The sequence below is a fragment of the Apteryx rowi genome, unplaced genomic scaffold (genome assembly GCF_003343035.1).
Source record: "Apteryx rowi isolate R43461 unplaced genomic scaffold, aptRow1 scaffold_555, whole genome shotgun sequence".
NCBI classification, from domain to species: Eukaryota; Metazoa; Chordata; class Aves; order Apterygiformes; family Apterygidae; genus Apteryx; species Apteryx rowi.
The window spans coordinates 18,661-36,439 of record NW_020450822.1 but is presented as its reverse complement, the minus strand read 5'-3'; the positions used below and the strand labels follow the sequence as shown (position 1 = coordinate 36,439).

The 17,779-nt window shown below is 44.0% G+C and overlaps 1 protein-coding gene across 1 annotated transcript in view; it reads right to left on the bottom strand.

Moving 5' to 3' along the window:
* The window catches only part of SYNDIG1 (synapse differentiation inducing 1), a 70,979-nt gene extending 55,367 nt beyond the window's left edge, over positions 1–15,612 (bottom strand). The window contains exon 1 of the mRNA XM_026081603.1: positions 15,098–15,612. Coding sequence (XP_025937388.1) covers positions 15,098–15,577 — 480 coding nt within the window. The 5' untranslated portion in view covers positions 15,578–15,612. The remainder of the gene's footprint in view (positions 1–15,097) is intronic.
* Positions 15,613–17,779: the final 2,167 nt, after the last annotated feature.

The window sequence follows — 17,779 nt, the reverse complement described above, 5'->3', positions numbered from 1 at the left end:
AGCATGAGTGCTTGGGGAGCCACCCCCAGCATGGTGTTTGGAAAACTCTGCAGGGACCTGAAAAGGGCCTTATATTTCCTCATAGTTCCTTATACTTCATGAATGAGAGAAAATGAGTCTCTGTGAGAACTGGGGTGAATGCAGGCAGGCTGGAGCTTCTGAAACATAAAGGCACATATCTAATGCAGAAGGAGGTGTAAACATTGTGTGCTCTGCATCTCCCAGTCAAAGGTTAGCCTTCTGGTAGATCACCACTCCAGTGGCTAGGAGGATGTCAGCTAGACATTACCCACTGGGGACATGGTGACAAATGCAGTACAAGCCTAAGCATAAGGAATCAAGGTAGCAAAGACCTAAAGAGGAAAAAAAAACATGAATTGCTCCAGTGCTAATAGGATGTTGCCATGTTTATAGTGTGTAGAGAGCATAGCCTGCCTAGTCAGGATTCTTGGATGCCCTATACTCAAGCTGCAGCAACCTTGATTCGGCAAAAATTTGTTTCGTGGTAATTACCAGGAATGGTCCATAAAGGACCATTGTCCCATTGCTGAGAGAGTGACAATTCTCCAGTATAGAGGGGATGGAAGACAGCCTACTCTCTGGTGGCTTTCTCTTTGTAGTCAGGGAGGTAACAGGTAGTGAAGCTACGGTTATTCCAGGCTTTGGTGTTACAGCTCAGTGCAAGCAGGATCCTGCAAAGCTTTTTAAATCACCCTGGTAACACTTCCAGCCTAGACAAGGTGGCTGACAATTTTCTAGAATAAAACATCCAGGCTTGCAAGTCCTTTGCTGAGGGTAGGAGAAATGCTATGCAGAATCTCACTGAAAGGAAGATTTTTGTGTCATGTGTAGAAACTTGTCCTGTTGGGTATGGGTTCACAGAATCACAGAATCACAGAATGGTTGAGGTTGGAAGGGACCACTAGAGATCATCTAGTCCAACCCCCCCCCCCACTCATGCAGAGTCACCTAGAGTACATTGCCCAGGACCCTGTCCAGACGGCTTTTGAATATCTCCAGAGAAGGAGACTCCACAACCTCTCTAGGCAACCTGTTCCAGTGCTCTGTCACCCTCACAGTAAAGAAGGTTTTTCCTCATGTTCAGACGGAGCTTCCTGTGTTTCAGTTTGTGCCCGTTGCCTCTTGTCCTGTCACTGGGCACCACTGAGAACAGCCTGGTCCCATCCTCTTTACATCCTCCCTTCAGGTATTTATACACAACAATAAGATCCCCCCTCAGCCTTCTCTTCTCCAGGCTGAAGAGTCCCAGCTCTCTCAGTCTTTCCTCATAGGAGAGATGCTCCAGTCCCCTAATCATCTTAGTAGCCCTCTGCTGGACTCTCTCCAGTAGTTCTATGTCTCTCTTGTCCTGGGGAGCCCAGAACTGGACACAGTACTCCAGATGCAGCCTCACCAGAGCTGAGTAGAGGTGAAGGATTACCCCCCCTCCACCTGCTGGCAATGCTCTGCCTAATGCAGCCCAGGATACCACTGGCCTTCTTGACCCCAAGGGCATAGGTGCCATATGAGCCACAAGGTGGCTCATAGTCAACTTGTTGTCCACCAGGAGTCCCAGGTCCTTCTCCACAGAGCTGCTTTCCAGCAGATCAACTCCCAACCTGTACTGGTGCATGGGGTTATTCCTCCCTGCGTGCAGGACCCTGCACTTGCCTTTTTTGAACTTCCTGAGGTTCCCCTCTGCCCATCTCTCTGGGCACCCCAGCCCGTGCCTAAAGTCTTGATGCCTTGGTAGAAGTGACAAAGCTACACTTGGCATAAATTCAGTAAAATCCTACTGCTCAAGAGACACCTACTGATGCTGTTGTACAATTTTTGAGCTTGGTGACTTACCTTTCTGCTTTAATTTTCAGAACTGGCTGTTTAAGTCATCATTAAAACTAATAAGCTTTCCTTTCGAGAGTAAGAGAAGAGAGAAGGAGGGGGGGAAACCCACAGCATTTCTGAAACTGTCTCTTGAAACAGTGCCCTTCACTGAATTTCATGACAGGGAAGAGACAATAGAAAAGGCTTTTGATTATCCAGTTCTTGGCTGAGTGGTGTGCTGATATTGTATCTGTGGAGACTACCTGTCTGATATTTCAAACTGTCTTTTCTTTTAGATGAAGATAAAATGGAGCAAAGATTTTCTAGATAACTTTGATCAAGTGATGAACCAGAAAATTACCAGTTATGCTGCTTTCTAAAGGGATTAAACACTCCCAAGGTGGTGGAATCATGACATTTTTGAGAGTTTCCACGTAGACTTGAGAGGTGGTTATTAGATTGCAAGAGAATAATAGCAGAAGTTTTCCTAATTATGCCAACATAAAAACTTTTATCAGGAAAGATTAAGTCACCATGGTAATATACTAATTTAATAGTAGACTCACACTGTGAATCCAGTTTCAATGGTTGAAGTCCTCATAGAAACAGGAGGAAAAGGTACATAATGGATCGGATGACCTGACTGTCATTCACCAAGAGTGACAGAATAATTTTGGTCAGAAAGCTCTGGGCTTTGTAGCCCAGAAAGAAATCAGAAGAGCTACCAAAAAAAAAAAAGTCATAAATTGCAAATCAAACAGCAAAAGGTACCTCTTACTCCTTCCAGCTAAACATTCATTCCTTCAGTCCAACCTTCCTCCCTAATGTTATCTCCCTTACAACATGGCCCCCACTATGCCCAAGCCTGAGCTTGTCTAGTGGTCTTCCCTATCCAGAAACCTTTGTAATATAGGGAAACTTTTGACAATTTGGCTAGCTAGTTGGCTGTCTTCACTTGCTCTTGGTTCTGCAAGAGCTGTACCATGACACTAGCAGGGGATTGGATGTTAGGCATGCTGAGGAGACAGAATTATTGTCACCAGTTACAATCACCTTGGTTTAATCAACTAATCTGGCATAATTGGTAATATTCTTGTTCACAGCAGTGTTCCTTTGATGTTTAACAGCCTCCGTATAAATTTACCTGGAACTTTTCATAATTACAACACAATTTTACTAATCTGACTGAAAGCTTTTAACCATTGCAGAATAAGCTAGAGAATATCAAGACTAATAATTTTCAAGATTCAGGTGGTGAGAAAAATTATGCAGACAACTTTTTCTTTTTTTATGTTGGGTTAAAGGAGTTTAAGCAATCTGAAATATCAAACTATAATGGTTTTCTTGCTAGAGATGTACCACCAATGCATCCCATGGCTAAAAGATAGGCAATCAAAACAAAATACATGCATCCAGGAAAAAAAAAAGACCTGTCAAAGAGCATCCCTTTCTTGGCTGCGACTTTCTATTCATGAATAGAGCAAAGATCCCTAATAGTTACTTTACTAGCGACTCCCAGTTAGTCCAGACCTTTTACTGAGGTGGTAAAGACATGACTAATTTATCCTGTCTAAACAGAGCTCTTTTATCCCATCAGTCAGGAAACATTATTGTCTTTGTGATGCTAGAAAATCTTAGGATGGAAGCAAGGCCAATGTAGGCAAAACACATCCTAATGAAGCTGTAACCAAATATGAGACAAGAGACATAGGAAGTCAAAGAATAGCAGCAGCAGCTGACAGTTTCTTCAGGATGTTGAGGGACCGAGTTCTTTGCAGGTGTGACATCTGGTTCCAAAGAGTTATACTGCAATTATGCAATCACTTTTAACCACAACACACAGAATATTTACAGAAGGCACTTCAAGTGAAGGTCTGCCTGGGAGACACATCTGTGTGCTTCAACATGAAAGATGTAATCTCAGCAAGTCCCACAGCCATTGCCAAATGAGTTGCTCTCTCTGCAGCCCATGCAAGGTGCTGCAGTGGGAACAGACACCTGCACAAACAGCACTGTAGCAGAAATGACAAAATGTTCTTTGGATTTGCTGAACACAGAGTGGAGATCTCCCACTTCCCATGGATCCTTCATAGCAAGATCAGTTACAATAACACAAACGCTCCTCATCCTCTCTGACCACTGGTGCATGTCCTTCTCCAACATGTTTGGAGCTCAGCTGAGAAGACAGCACAAGATAAACCAGTCTCCAGTCTCAGTTCAGCTGCAGAAGTGCCATGGTTGTTATGAGGAAGAGGTGACCAGAAATACAGGCAAGACAAACTCCTGTCTTGCCAATCAGGAGGTCATGCCCCAGAGGATGTCTCCCCATATCATGAATATCCTGCTGAAAGCACAGTGTCCTACACAGATGGATGTTAATTACAGCAATGACAAAGAAGGAAAACAGCTTTTTTCCTCCCACCCTCCCTCCCTCCCTTCCTTCCTTCCTTCCTTTCCTTCCTCCCTCCCTTTCCCCTGGTTATTTGGGATGGAGATGATGGATCTTTCTCCGGTGGATTAGGCAATGCCTCCAGATGGAAGACTCTTGATGAGTGAACCAATTGAGACTTCCACACAGCAAGCTCTCCACCGTTGTGGTGTGCATGCATGTTTTTAAATAGTGCACATCTCTGCAGCCCTAAACTGCATTAGGCACAGGTGATGTGGGCAGAACATGAACCGGATTCCTACAGAAGGTGACAGAGGATGAAGAGGAGACATGGACTTTGCTAGGAGAAGGAAGAAGTCTACTTCCTAGAAACAGAATATATGGGATTTTGCAGAACTGGTATTTAGGTGACAATCCAGTAGGAAACCTTGAGCTCTGTATGCAAGGGGGGTGCTTCTGACATTTCCTCAACGGCCTGTGTAAGAAGCCAGCCTTGAACGTAATCACAAACGTTTTCCAGTGATGGCCAGCCTGGAGACTGATACAGAGAAGCTGAAACACTGATGAATTTCAGTCTTTAAAATTGAATTAGCTGCTTCAACTGATAGTAATACTACCTGAACAAATGAGTACAGAAGGGAGTGGGGAAAGAAGAGGATATATAAGAAGAGGTGGTGCATCATGTAGAGCTCCAGTCCTGAAAAGACTGTGGCTTGGGAGTAGGAATCAACCAGCACGGAGCAAGACTCTCTGTACAAAGAGTTGAATGTAGAGATTGGATCTTGGACTGTGTTTTACAAGGTGGCGACTCTGAAAAGGATTGCTAACCTGGTGTCCAAGGTAAAGAGCAATCTGAAACTCAGCTTCCACTGTGATGCATCACAGAAGAAACAAACATGATCTGTGGATGGGGAAGGAAAACTATAGTGCTACAATCCCCTACATATCACCCAGGGCCTTCTGGGTCTGCTTCTGGTACCACCATATCCCAAATATGTTGGAGAAATTAGGAATCAGAAAGCAGGTACATGTATGATGCCACAGAAAACCTATACAGGAAGTAGAGAAGGTAACTTCCCTTGTAAGTTTAATTTAAGACATGATTTTATCACAGTCTGTTAGTACCTGCATGAGTAGATAATTTCTCATCAGAGACAACTCTTTTGTTTGGCAGAATAGCATAAGAAACACCAGTGACTGAAAGTGGAATAGATGAAGAGCAGACACAAAGGTGCAGATTTTTAATAGAGATGGTGATGAATATTTTTCTGCAGTTGTAATGGATTTTCTTATTATCCAAAGCCCTTTTTTAAATTGAGGTTAGCTATCCCTAAAAGGTATGTGTTTTACCTCAACCAAGACATTATGAGTGAACAAAGGCTCTCCAGATAGCCTTCCATGGACTGCCTGTCATGTACTGGAGGCTGGGCTTGATGATTGCATAATCCCTTCCAGTATTAAAACTAGTCACACTTGCAAAGTCAGATAGCAATATATGTTGAGAACTACTGATGGATGTTGTGAACTTCTGATGGATTCTGATGGATTCTGATGGATTTTTCAAGAAACAACCCTTTTGGTATTACTCTTTTCTTCCCTTCAGAGCAACCAATTCAGCAACACGCACTGCATACAAAACAAATTTCTGGGATGGTCCTGTGGGTTCTGCTCCAAATACAAGTGGTCCAGTGCTGTTTTTTTGACAAGGACCAACACAAGATGCAACTCTAAGATAATACATGTTCTGTTTCCCTCCTCATAATGCCTGTTTCAGTAATGTGGTTAAACATGATGCCATATTCTAACTAGCACTCCTCACTCCTTTGCTCTTCTGCAAGCAGTCTGAGTTCACCTGTATGGATCAAATGACAAAAGTAGCATGCTAGATGGTAACTCTCCCAAGAAGGGCTGTATTTTATCACTACTCTGCCTCAATATACTTACATGTTACTGAGCACCATCTGGATGACACTTACTTAAGTGGTGATGGCTCCTAAAACCTGTTGCCATCATGGATTCTTTATTCTGAAGTTTTAAGCTTTTTTTTTTTTTTTTTTGGGGGGGGGGGTCTTGCTCGCCAGCTCCCATTCTAAAACATCTTGTCAATCAAACAGCCAGCCTTTCAGGATGTGCTTGCACAGGTCTTTCCTTGCTTTGTGTAACACAACAATCTACATGTAGGAAGGCTTTTAATTTTTAACCTTGCAAAACCAAAACACATCAGTGGCACAACTTCAGTGCAGCTGTCCAAGACCATTCTTCTTCCTGTCCCCTTGGATTTTGATCATCTCCCTTGTGATGCTTTCTAGACACCCACAGCCTGCCTATCCATGGCTTGTCAGTAACCTGCAATCAGCATGTTGCCTCTGGAAGGGGATTACTGCAGAGAGCAATGAACAAATCCATACTAGACCAGGTGAGCTGCCACGTTCTCCTAAATCACACTCTTTCTCTCAGAGAGCAGTAATCACCAACATAGAGTAAATACTCCTCATCTTTGTGTGAGTGACAGGGGCTCCCAACAATCTCTTGAATTCATGGGGAAGGCACATGTGTGTCACAGCATGTTCATGCCTTGGCAGATGGGCCAGCAGCTGCAACAAAGAAGTGGCTCTCAGCAGTTTATGCTGTGAACTGTTAAGAAGGGTGAAGCTGCTGCTAATGCAATGTACTTTGGTATCGTTATTCATCATGTCAGCAGGGTACTCATGGGGCCTCACTTTATGGCCCCCAGTCAAGGAGTGGAGTATTTTCACAGTCAGCAGACATCGAATTCATGCAAGGGGCTGTTCACAGCAGAAGCGCAGCAGGTGTTCTCCACCCCACCTTCTGGAGGAGATGGTCTCACCATTGTCTGTTGAGGAAGACTAGGGAGATACACCTCTTCCCTGAGATAATTTAGCTAGAAGAGTAACAGTACACAGCTCAAGCTAGGAGAGGTGACCCTTCAAGCCCACTTGGGCTCTGAGTAACAACAATAAAGCAGAAGGTCTCTCAACGTAGCTGAAAGATTGTTCTCTCTTCATTTTACAGCTTACTTGCCTTTCTTTGTGCCTTCAGGCTTCAAAGCAGCGTGCCCCCATCCCCACCTTTTGCAAATGGCACCACACAGTTTATCCACAGTCCCTACCACTTACATGCTGGAGCCTGGGGAACTCACTGTGTCATGTCAGAGTGACAACTCAGAGAAGTCACAATGGAGAAAGAGAATTGTTCTGGGCCCTGGCTGTAATTAACAAGATTCATTGAAAGGCATTTGGAGACTACTGAAGGTGACTTCCCAGCCATGCTCCCTTCACCAAGGTCTGGATAATAAAGGTTAATATCCCTTGGCATGGCTCAGTATCTCTAGCCTCCAGTGGCTTCTCCTTTAAGGGAGAAAAATAAATCAAATGCTAATGAAGCATAATCACTCTTGCAACGCATTAATATTGTGCCTGTGGAGGAATATAGGGACATAAAGCATGTCCGATGGGGTCAGACTAGTGGTCCACCGAACCCAGTGTTCTGCCTCTGACAGCAGCAGCAGGACATGGTGTGTAAGAAGTGCACATGAAGCTGGTCACTTTGTCTGCAGCACATCTGCTGTGTTCCCCAAACATCCACAGCTCTTGTGTGAGAGATGTTAGAAAGAACAGCCAGAACAGCCTTGCCAATTCCTTTTGATATCTGCTTGTGGACTCCTTGTCCATGAATTTAATCCCCTTTGAACCTGCTGATCCTCCACTACCTCCTGTGGCAGCAAGTTCACCATATTTCACTACCTGCTGTGTAAAGAATGATTTTCTGTTATTTGTGTTAAGACAATCTCTTACTAGTTTCCTTGAATGTTCCCTGGTTCTATTATTACAGGTTTGGTGAACAACAGCTCTGAATTCATTCTAACCTTCACCTTTTGTATTTTGTAAAACTGGCTCATACATCCCTTGGCCTTCCAAAATGGAGAGTCCTAACCTTTTTCACCACTCTTTTTGTAAGCAGGCTGCTACATCCCCTTGATCATTTTAGTTGCCCTTTTATAACTCCACTATGTCCTTAAGAAGTGGGGACCACAATTGCACACACCACTCAGAATATGGGTACGCCAAGCTTTTATATAGTGGCAAAATGATGCTTGCCCTCTGTCTTGTTCTTAGTATTATTCTTTATGATACTCCTCATTTTGCTGGATTGTTAGCTAGCTCTGAACACTGTTCTCTGAGACTTCACAGAACTGTCAATGATTTCTCTACAGTCTCTTTCCTGAGTTGTAGCTCCCAGTTACAAGCTCAGCATCATGTCCACATGGATTATTTTTCCATAAATGTATTACTTTCCATTTATTTACACTGGGAATCAAATGCCACCACTTTGCCTACTCAGTTTTGTGTGGTCCTTTGAGAGTTGTTCTCCACTGTGATGGCATCTGAGTACCCAAAAGAACTTAATACAATCCACAAACCTGGAGATTTTTTCTGACCACTCCCTTACCAGGTTATTGATGAAACTGTTGAATAAAATTAGCCCTAGCTACAGTCCCCTCTGCTGCCTCTTCTCCATTCTCAAAAATGACCATCAAACCCTATCCTCCTCTGGAAGGCATTTGGGGGTTTATGTCCTGAACTGAACTCTTTAAAAGCAGAAATTATTCAGTTCAGAAACCTGCAGGTACTAGTAGATCACCTCTTCATGTGCAAATTTCATGGCCTCCCATAAGCCACATGCCTCCATCAAGCCACACCTCCCATGGAACACTGTTGTGACCAGATCCCCACAGCAAGATGTCTGAGCAGCTGCTGCTGAAAGAACCATTGCAGCAAAGCTTTGCCCTTGGCTCCATCCTGTTCGTGTACTTTCATGTCACTGTGGAGAGCAACTGGGAAAGAAGAGATCGCTCAACCTTGGCTTGGGATGCTGAAAGTTGTATGAAGGGATCAGAACCATTGCATCCAAGGTTTAATTACTAGCCTCATCAATTTCGACCTTCTAAGATAAATTTGACTGCAAAAGTCTACAACTCATCATTAACTTGCAAAACTGCATTTTAAAGCAAAGCTAGTCGGAGGCATAAGAGGAGCCCAACGCTGCCTCTGGAATCAAAAAAGAAAAAAATACCTCTAAATAAAGGACAAATTGATGGAATGCCAAACATCTAGAAAAGAAAACTTCATTTCTCACCTGAGAGAACTAATGACAAGAAGGAGCCATGACAACCAACTTGCAACTCAGAAGAATATAAGGATTCTGAAGGAGGACTGAGAAGAATGAAATACTGCACAATTTGTTGTTCTGCACTGAAGCCAGGCTTAGAAACCATTATATATTGCTGGGGAGTGATGCTATGCCTTGTACATTTTTGCTGGATCAAGCCTGTGTGTTTTGTGCACTCCTGTTTTACATTACTTTCCAGGAAATAAAACATCCAAGAGACTGCAGACTCTTGCTTCCAGCAGGCACTTGCAATATTGCAATTTCAGCTGTCCAGAATTCCACTCAGATGTGGTTGTTAAGAAAGTTCCTTCCAAAATGGGATCTCCATGTCTGAATTTTATTTCTGTATAAGCATTCCAGGAACATAAAGGCAGATCTATACAGTGTTCCATGCTTTATTGGTTAAAGTCCATTTTCCAGTGTCAGAGAAAAAAGGTGACATCCCTACCTCAGACCAGTGGGTACTTCACTGTAACTGCTTCCAGAGGAAAGTTGTCGCTGGTTTGTTCTGGGCACGCACTGCACAGACCATTGGCTCCTCCAGTAATGTAGCATGTTCACCCCAGCCTGCTCTTTGTCCATGCTGCAGAGCTGTGCAGAAGGGGAACCTCACCACATTCAGTGCCCCAGGGGATGACCAAGAAGTCTTTCTGGATGACTGGTCCTGGGGGGAGGCTTGGGACACAACAGCTCTGCTCTTCTCAACACAAAGCAGGATATTGCAAGTCTGTGCGAGGCTAACAGCTGGCAGCATTGAAATAAAACATGCCTGTCATGGGGCTCGATGTGCACAAACCCCCTCCAGGGCCTTTTTTTCACATTGCAGAAGAGACACAGCCAGGAGGTCCTTGGGAATGCTGAGAGGAGAGGTTAGATGGAAGAGAACAAGGCTTAGGATCCACCTTCTGTCTCTTTATATTTTTAGGCTCAGGTTGGAGGGATGAGTTTCACAGCAGCATGAAGCTCTTTGCAGGGGAAAAAAAGAAGGAAAGTTTAGCTTGAAAGCGCTACATTTCTTTTCTTCTTTTACTCCCCAGAACATTCTATTTATTTCATTTTGCAGAGGCTGTTTCAGACATTGCTCAAGAAAAGAAAGAGGTTTTTAAGAGAGAACCCTGATGTATTATTTTATGCCACACATATGAATAATTCACCTTGTTGCAGTCCTGCATGCCATCAGTAGCTTGGGTTTCTTTAAATAAGCCAGCTCTCTAGGGGTTAGGAGGAAGACTAGCCAGAGTGTAGTCTGACAAATGATGTTTCTGGATAAAAGATGGCAGTGCATTTACACATGAACTCTAACAAGATGGTATTTCAGCTAGGAACTCACATAATATTTCACTGCCACCACATTTGACAAGTTGTCTGTCCATTAGTAGTGGCATAAAGAACTCATAAGATATTTATAAGCATTCCAGCAGTACCTAAATAGGGAATCATTTGATTTCAGGGATGGGCACAGAAAGGATAAGTTTAAAGCTTTGACAGAATGTGCAGCCTTCTGCTTTCATCCCTGATAATTGCTGGAGCAAAGTGGGGCAGTATATGCTAATGAGAGCTGTTTCAGAAATGTTTTTCCCTCCAGACAATTATGTTTTTCCTAGGCAACCTGAATAACATTACGCCAGGACCTGAGAAACACTGCTCATAAAAAAAAAACCCAAGAAGTTAAACATGGCTAAACTGTTGTAGCAATGGGAAGGACACCTAGTTTGGATGTCTCCTGCTCCTCTGCCACATCTCCCAGGATTTTTCAGAGTCCCCAGGCTTGGAAAGGGAAGAAGATGCTTCCTTGCAGGCTGTGGTGACTCACTGGAGGCATTGCTGAGCTGGGTGGATCCATCCTGAAGGCGATGAGAGGTAACAGAGCAGCAACCCCTGCAACCTGGCTGGGGGGCTGTTCAAACCCAAACCAAATCGCTGTCAGTCAGAATAGCTGCTGTTTTCCAGAAACTTTCTCTGCAGCAGTTTTCTACAGGAAAACAACAAATTTTCTGGTTATCAACAGCCCGTCTCTCTTCAAAAAAAAAACCTTGGCAGAAACACACAGACGAGCAGCGTCCATAAAAGCTGTTCCCTGCATGTGGCCATGGGTTCCAGTAAGTATTACATGGTGGAAGTCTTACAAAGGGATGAGTTATATTTTTCTCCACATCTTAAGAAATTAAAGATCCAGTCCTGAAAACCCCTGGGCAGGTGGTTGGCACTAACAAGGGCAGTGCCAGGGAGACATGGGAAAGGCAAGAATGGATACAACTCACAACCCCAGGGCATTTTATTGAGATGGCTGAGTTGGTAATCCACTTGCCTTGCCTTGATGCACACAGAATAGGAGGTGGCCCTGGGCTTTTGAGAGACAGTAGTTTTTCTGCACAAAGCTCCCCACTTTTGCTAAGGTTTGCAAAGATACTCCTCTTACTTCTTGCTTTTCCCAGCCAACATTAAATCAGTGTCATCACACAGCAAACAGCTCCCAGACCAACACGGGGCACTCCAAGGCACTCCAAACTCTTCCCAGTGTTATCTGAATCCTCTGGTTTCACAGTGGCCTTGAGCTACCACTGCCCACAGCAAAAGCTCACACGGCAAAGAGCCACACTGGCTGAGGGAGCTACTCTTCTCCAGCTGGTCACTCATTGCTGGCCTTCTCTCAAACATGAGGCCAGCAGACCTGGATGAGGTACTGCACCCTAGCCCCCTTCCGGCACAACAGACTGTTGTTCAGACCCTTCCAAAAGGGGGCTCTCTTTAGAATTTTCTCCCAGAAAGAAGTGCCAAAGTGGATGCGTAAAGGCAGAAAAGCCTTACAGGAATTGAGCCTTGATCTGCTGTTATACTATGCAGCTCCCATCCTTCTATGAGCTGTGGTGTGGCAGGCAATAAAACAAGATACTCAGCAATGTGCCGTGTATTCTGGATGGCAGGATCAAATTCTTCAAGTCTCTTGCAGTGTGGATGTAAAACCTTCTATTACCTTCTCTTGCTGTTCTCCTTCAAAATGCTTCCAGCCTTGATACTAACCCCTTCAGCCTCATTTTGAGCCTATTAATAATGTAAAGAAACATTTGCCTCCTGTCAATAACTGGTGAAAAAAGCAGTGTAATGAGCCAGCCTCATTCTGTGTGATTCAGATGCTGTTTTTCTCATTTGGACACATAGAGGCATTTTTATGCAATTAACAATCCAGCATGGTTCAGTCCCCTGCTCAGTGACCGCTGTCCTCAAAGGCTTCATTTCTTCCATCCCTGGAGTCTCAGCACGTTCAGCCATGTCTCTAGCAAACCTCTGCATTAGCCAAGCCCAGGAGGCCCTCACGCATCTGGCCGCATAGATACAGCATCTGTCCAGATGCTGTCACCTCTTTTGCTGGTCTTGTGCAGTTAAATGTTTCTCTCCTCTCCTTCCCATCTTTCTGCAGTACCAACTGCATCTGCAGACTTGGGCCCTCTTGGGAGGCCACCAGTTATTCCCAGAGCTGAGACCCCTTATGCTCATTGCAGCTGCTCTGCAGGTTAGACATTTAGGTCTGGTTCATGGAGGAGTGTAAAAACCACAACACTGCATTGCGCTGAGTACCACAGCAACAGAGCCTGATACCAGGCTGGAAGCAGAGATTTTGCACACATTTCTGATCAGACAGTTCCTTCCCCACATCTTGCCTCATCTCCTACTTTTTCCATTCTCCTGGTGGAGGAGAAACACCAGTTCAGAACAGAGGAAGACTTGTTGGTGCATACTTTGTGCATTTCTGCCTCCTCTGAGCACTTTGTACATGTAGGTCAGGACAGCTATCATATTTTGTTTATTAATAAAGTAACACCCAGCTGACTTAAGTAAGGTTGGGCATCTGTGCTGCTAGATGCAGTACACACATTTAAGAAGGGACATGTGTGACCTTAGGAGGGTATAGTTGGACATATAGGATAGGAAGAAGGAGAAGACGGGACAGTGATGCACGCACCATCACAGCAAGACACCTTGCTGTTTGAAAAGACATGGGTAAAGAGACTGTCTCCCTTCTCTCCTCGAGAACTGGAGAGGGGAAGGATGAAGTCAATTTCCTCACACCTCCAGTTTTACAGGTAGTTTTCTAGGAGCACGTGTTCTCTGTAGAAAGCAGACCCAAATCTCCTGTGGTACCCTTTCAAAGAGGTACCCTGATTTAGGGCCCTACATTGTAAAGACTACTTGAAAAATCCCACCGAGAAAAGGGAAACAATTTTTTGTAGGAAATTTTCTTTTCCCTTGTCCCGCCTATTTTTCGGGCCTTTTTAGCTCATCCTCTGGCAGTTAGCTACAGAATGTCTTGCTCGATTTGGATTGACTAGAGGGAGGAATTTTTTTAGCTGCCAAAATGTCAGGCCAGATGTGTCAACAACACCATTAGGCAATTATATGCTCGCTGTGGTCACTCTCATCAAAACTACTGTGTGAGAGAAGCTAGGGTAAAAAGGCAGCATCTAGGCATTTTGTTTTGCTTAAAAAAATGAGACTTCTCACAGCCAGTTCTGAAATGTTGTAGAAGGGTGTGATTTGAGCCAACACCATCACAGGCCTCAGAGAAAAACTTTTTGTCTCTGTGAAAATATTGAGTACTGCATTACTGGCACAAACCGGGAAAAACACTTCTCTCTCCCTACCTTATCAATACAAAGAGAAAAGAGAATAAAAGAAAAGTCAGGCTTTTGTGCTGTCCTTCTGCTGATCACAGGGTGAGATACCAGTATAATAGGAGATGAAAATAGAAACTTTGGAACTTGTTATGTCTCATCGGAGAAAACTCCTGCAGGAACGAAACACAAGAAAATAGCCTCTTGATCTCATCTCGGACCTTCAAATAGGAGCTATGCCTTCCCTTCAGACAGGTGATTGGGTCTTTGCTAAGTTAGGAGCCTGTGACTAGTGCTGGACAAAGTTTTGGGATCAGCAGTATTATGCACACCCTCCATCCCTACATACAATGCCAAACACAAATCTGTACAATAGTTGGGCAGCTGGTTTCAACCAAAAAGAAAAAGCTTTTTTTAAGTTAAGAATGTATCATTTAAGAAAGAATGAAGTTGATTTCCATAGTCTGTGCCATTTGGAAAACAAAATGCGTCTTACTTTAGTGTGAACAATCAATGAAGCATAGGAACCTAAAAAGAAACATTGCATTTTGGGTCTAATGAAGTGTTTCACTTCATAAGAACTGATTTTTTGATTTCAGAGGGAAGGGATTCATTGTATCAAGAAACCCAAAGACTTTTGGTTGTGTATTCATTCAAAGACAGAAATGTGTCATGGTTGAGCCAGTAAGCAGAAAAACCAGCTTTATGCCCAACCCAATTCAAGAGAAAGCAACGGATGATGTTGGCCTGCTGTGTAAGACAAGCTCCACGTATGTGGACAGCGCCTCCTGGCCCTGACCTTAGAAAACATTTAAGCACATGGGTCTTTTTCTGATTGTGACCAGCCCTTTCAGAGGCAGGAGGGAAATGATCATCCCCATTAGGGTCAGTGGGAATTTTGTCCTTAGTACTGGCAGAGTCAGGACTTTGCTAACAAGTAATGATCAGCGCTCATACACTGTCTTGGCCAGAGGAGAGAGTGATATAGCTGATCCCGTGCAGACCAGCGTTTGGAAGCAGCACATTTAACCCCAGATTTTTCCTCCCCACCAGCCTTCCCCACAGATTCCAAATAACATCTGACCTCTAGCTCCTGGAAATCCTCTTCTTCCTCCACATCGTAGGAGAGGGTGTGAATCTTGATGTCATCTGCTGAGAGGTCAATGAATTTGCCGTCTGGGTACTCCAAGCTGTCTTTGGTGGGGGAACGGTCTTCAATGAAGGTGGTTTCACAGCACTCGGAGCTGATGCTCTCCCCCCAGGAGCGCAGCACGTTCTCCGAGTAGAGAATGATGTTGGGCCGGTAGTGAGACTCCACGGTCTGCTGCAGCATATTGGGATCCAGAAGCTGTTGCACAGGGTCATTCCTGCCATTCTCCAGGCAGCTCTGCGAGGAAAGGCTCCCCACTCGGTGGCCTTGGTACTGGGGGGTCGGGTACACAGAGACCAGACCATCTCGACTCTCTGCCACTAAGTTCCTCGTATTAATTAAACCGTTCCTTTTCCCGGCTTCAGCTATCTTATTGTGCATTAGCACACTGTTCTGTTCAATCAAACCATCCATACTGGGAAGTGTCTGAGGGAATGGGACGGGCTGTCTTTATTTGTTGTACCTTAGAAACAGGTCACACTGGAGCAGTGGCTCCCATTTTCCTGAAGAAGAAAGGAAATACATACCAAGGTGAGAACATGAGTACTGAATAACATATCAGGGCACCCAAATCAGCTTGTCTTTGGTATCATCTCATGAGGAAATACATCCCCATGTATACACACGCACAGCCCTACTCTCCAAATATATCCCCACTTACAGAGATGAAAAAAAAACCACCCATGAGCTGGACGGGAGCAAATTACAACGTGTGGTGACAGAGGACTTCCTGAAATGTATTGCTAATGGGGGGGCCCTGTTAGAGAACAGTTCTGATGCCTCCTCCATCCTCCCACACATACAACACTGTCATTTTGGGGACAATCTCCCCTTCTTCTAAACAATCTAAAGAGAGAAGTTAAAAAAAAAAAAAGATAAAACGATAAAAGGACCATTTTCAGGTCTCTGAGAGCTGCAATTACAAAGGCCAGGCAGCTGATGTCTTTACCCATCAGTTTCTGTGTCTAACGTTCACCCTTGGCAAGTACTTCACTACCCTTTGAAAACCCAGCCAAAGGAAAAACAAGGAACCAGCTCTCTAAATTGACTGAAAAAACACTGCCTGAGGGCAAGATCAGATCTGACCCAGAGGAATTAAAACTCTTCTGAATGTGGCTTCAAATCCCCAGTGTTGTTCTGGGTGTGCTACTTCCACCGAAGCCTCTGAGGCTGCCGTACGGCAACAGATTAAAGGGCTGTGATGGGGCTTGTTGGCGTGATCACCCCCAGATAGATCCACCTGGAAGAAATGAATGCATGAACAGGTCTTGCTTGAGCCCTGGGACCTCTTCCTATCCTTGTGCATAGGAACAACAGCTGTTTTCTGTCCCACCAGGCTCTGTTTTGTGTGAGTTGCACTGAGGCATGAGAAATCAAAGGCATAGTTCAGTAGGCTAAAAGTACTTATTTCTGGCCAAAATAACTTCTCACCAGGACAACAGTTTTGCTCTTGTGAAGCCAAAGGAAACTGCTTTTTGAAGTATGAATGTATCTGTCATATCAACAGTGAGCTCAGGATTTTGTTTCTATGCCTAATCCAAATCACAGAAATGCTCCTGGCTTCAAAGAATTTCATATTTGATCCTCTAAGGTCAAATCCTTAGCATGAGATTAAATCTCCCCAAAGTACTGCCTGGAGGAAAACCAGAATTATGTACATATTTGTATAATTTTATGTATGTGTATGTAAACACATATGTATATAATATATACACATATATATTTTGATATACATATATGTATGTACGTTTATAATTTTGACTTGGTGCTTGCTCTCTAATTCCCCTTTATATCAGAGATCCTCTGCAATGGCTGGCAAAAGCCTAACTTCATTTCCTCTAAATAATTCTAGACTTTAAACATCTGCGTTTTTTCCTTTTGTCCTGCAGGAGATATTTAAACCATTGCTAAGATCTGGCCTTCTGTCCTTACACTGGGAATGAAGTAAGAAGCTTGTCTACTGTACAAGAAAGCTTATCTAAGTATGTTCCAATGTTTGTATTCACAGCACTTGCTTTAACATGAAGAAAATTCATTTTATGCTGTTGGGAAATAGTTCAGAGCATGTCCTAAGTGAACTGGCAGGAAAGCTGCACAAGTAAAAATCACCATGGTGGGATCCCAGGGAATTTACACTACACTGGTCTCAGCCTCCAACCTGGGGAACCTGCTGACAAAATTAAACTAATCTGCAGATTCACTAGAAAGCCTGGACTCAGTTTCACTAAAGGATTAGTCCTGATGCTTTAAATCCCTTTGCAGTAGGTAAAAGACTGAGAGCAGATGCCTTATCTTTCCAATGAAAACTCATTTACGTATGCAACTATGCCTGTGCTAAATAAACAGAGAACCATGTCCTTCCTCCCTCCCCTCTGAAAGAAACAATAAAAGTACACCACCAAGATGAGAAAGGCAGAAGCTGAGGAAAACTAATGTGGACCCAGCAACCAGAGTAAGCTGTCTCCAGACTTTGCTCAGTTCCCCCCAAGCTGGCTTGAAAAATGTGCAAGGGCACAAGTCCCCCTGGCATGTAAGACAATCTGTTGACCCCTCTGAAGTCAGAGAGACATCACCCAAAACTGTAAGGTGCCTCAAAAGCATTCTTGGCCCTGGCAT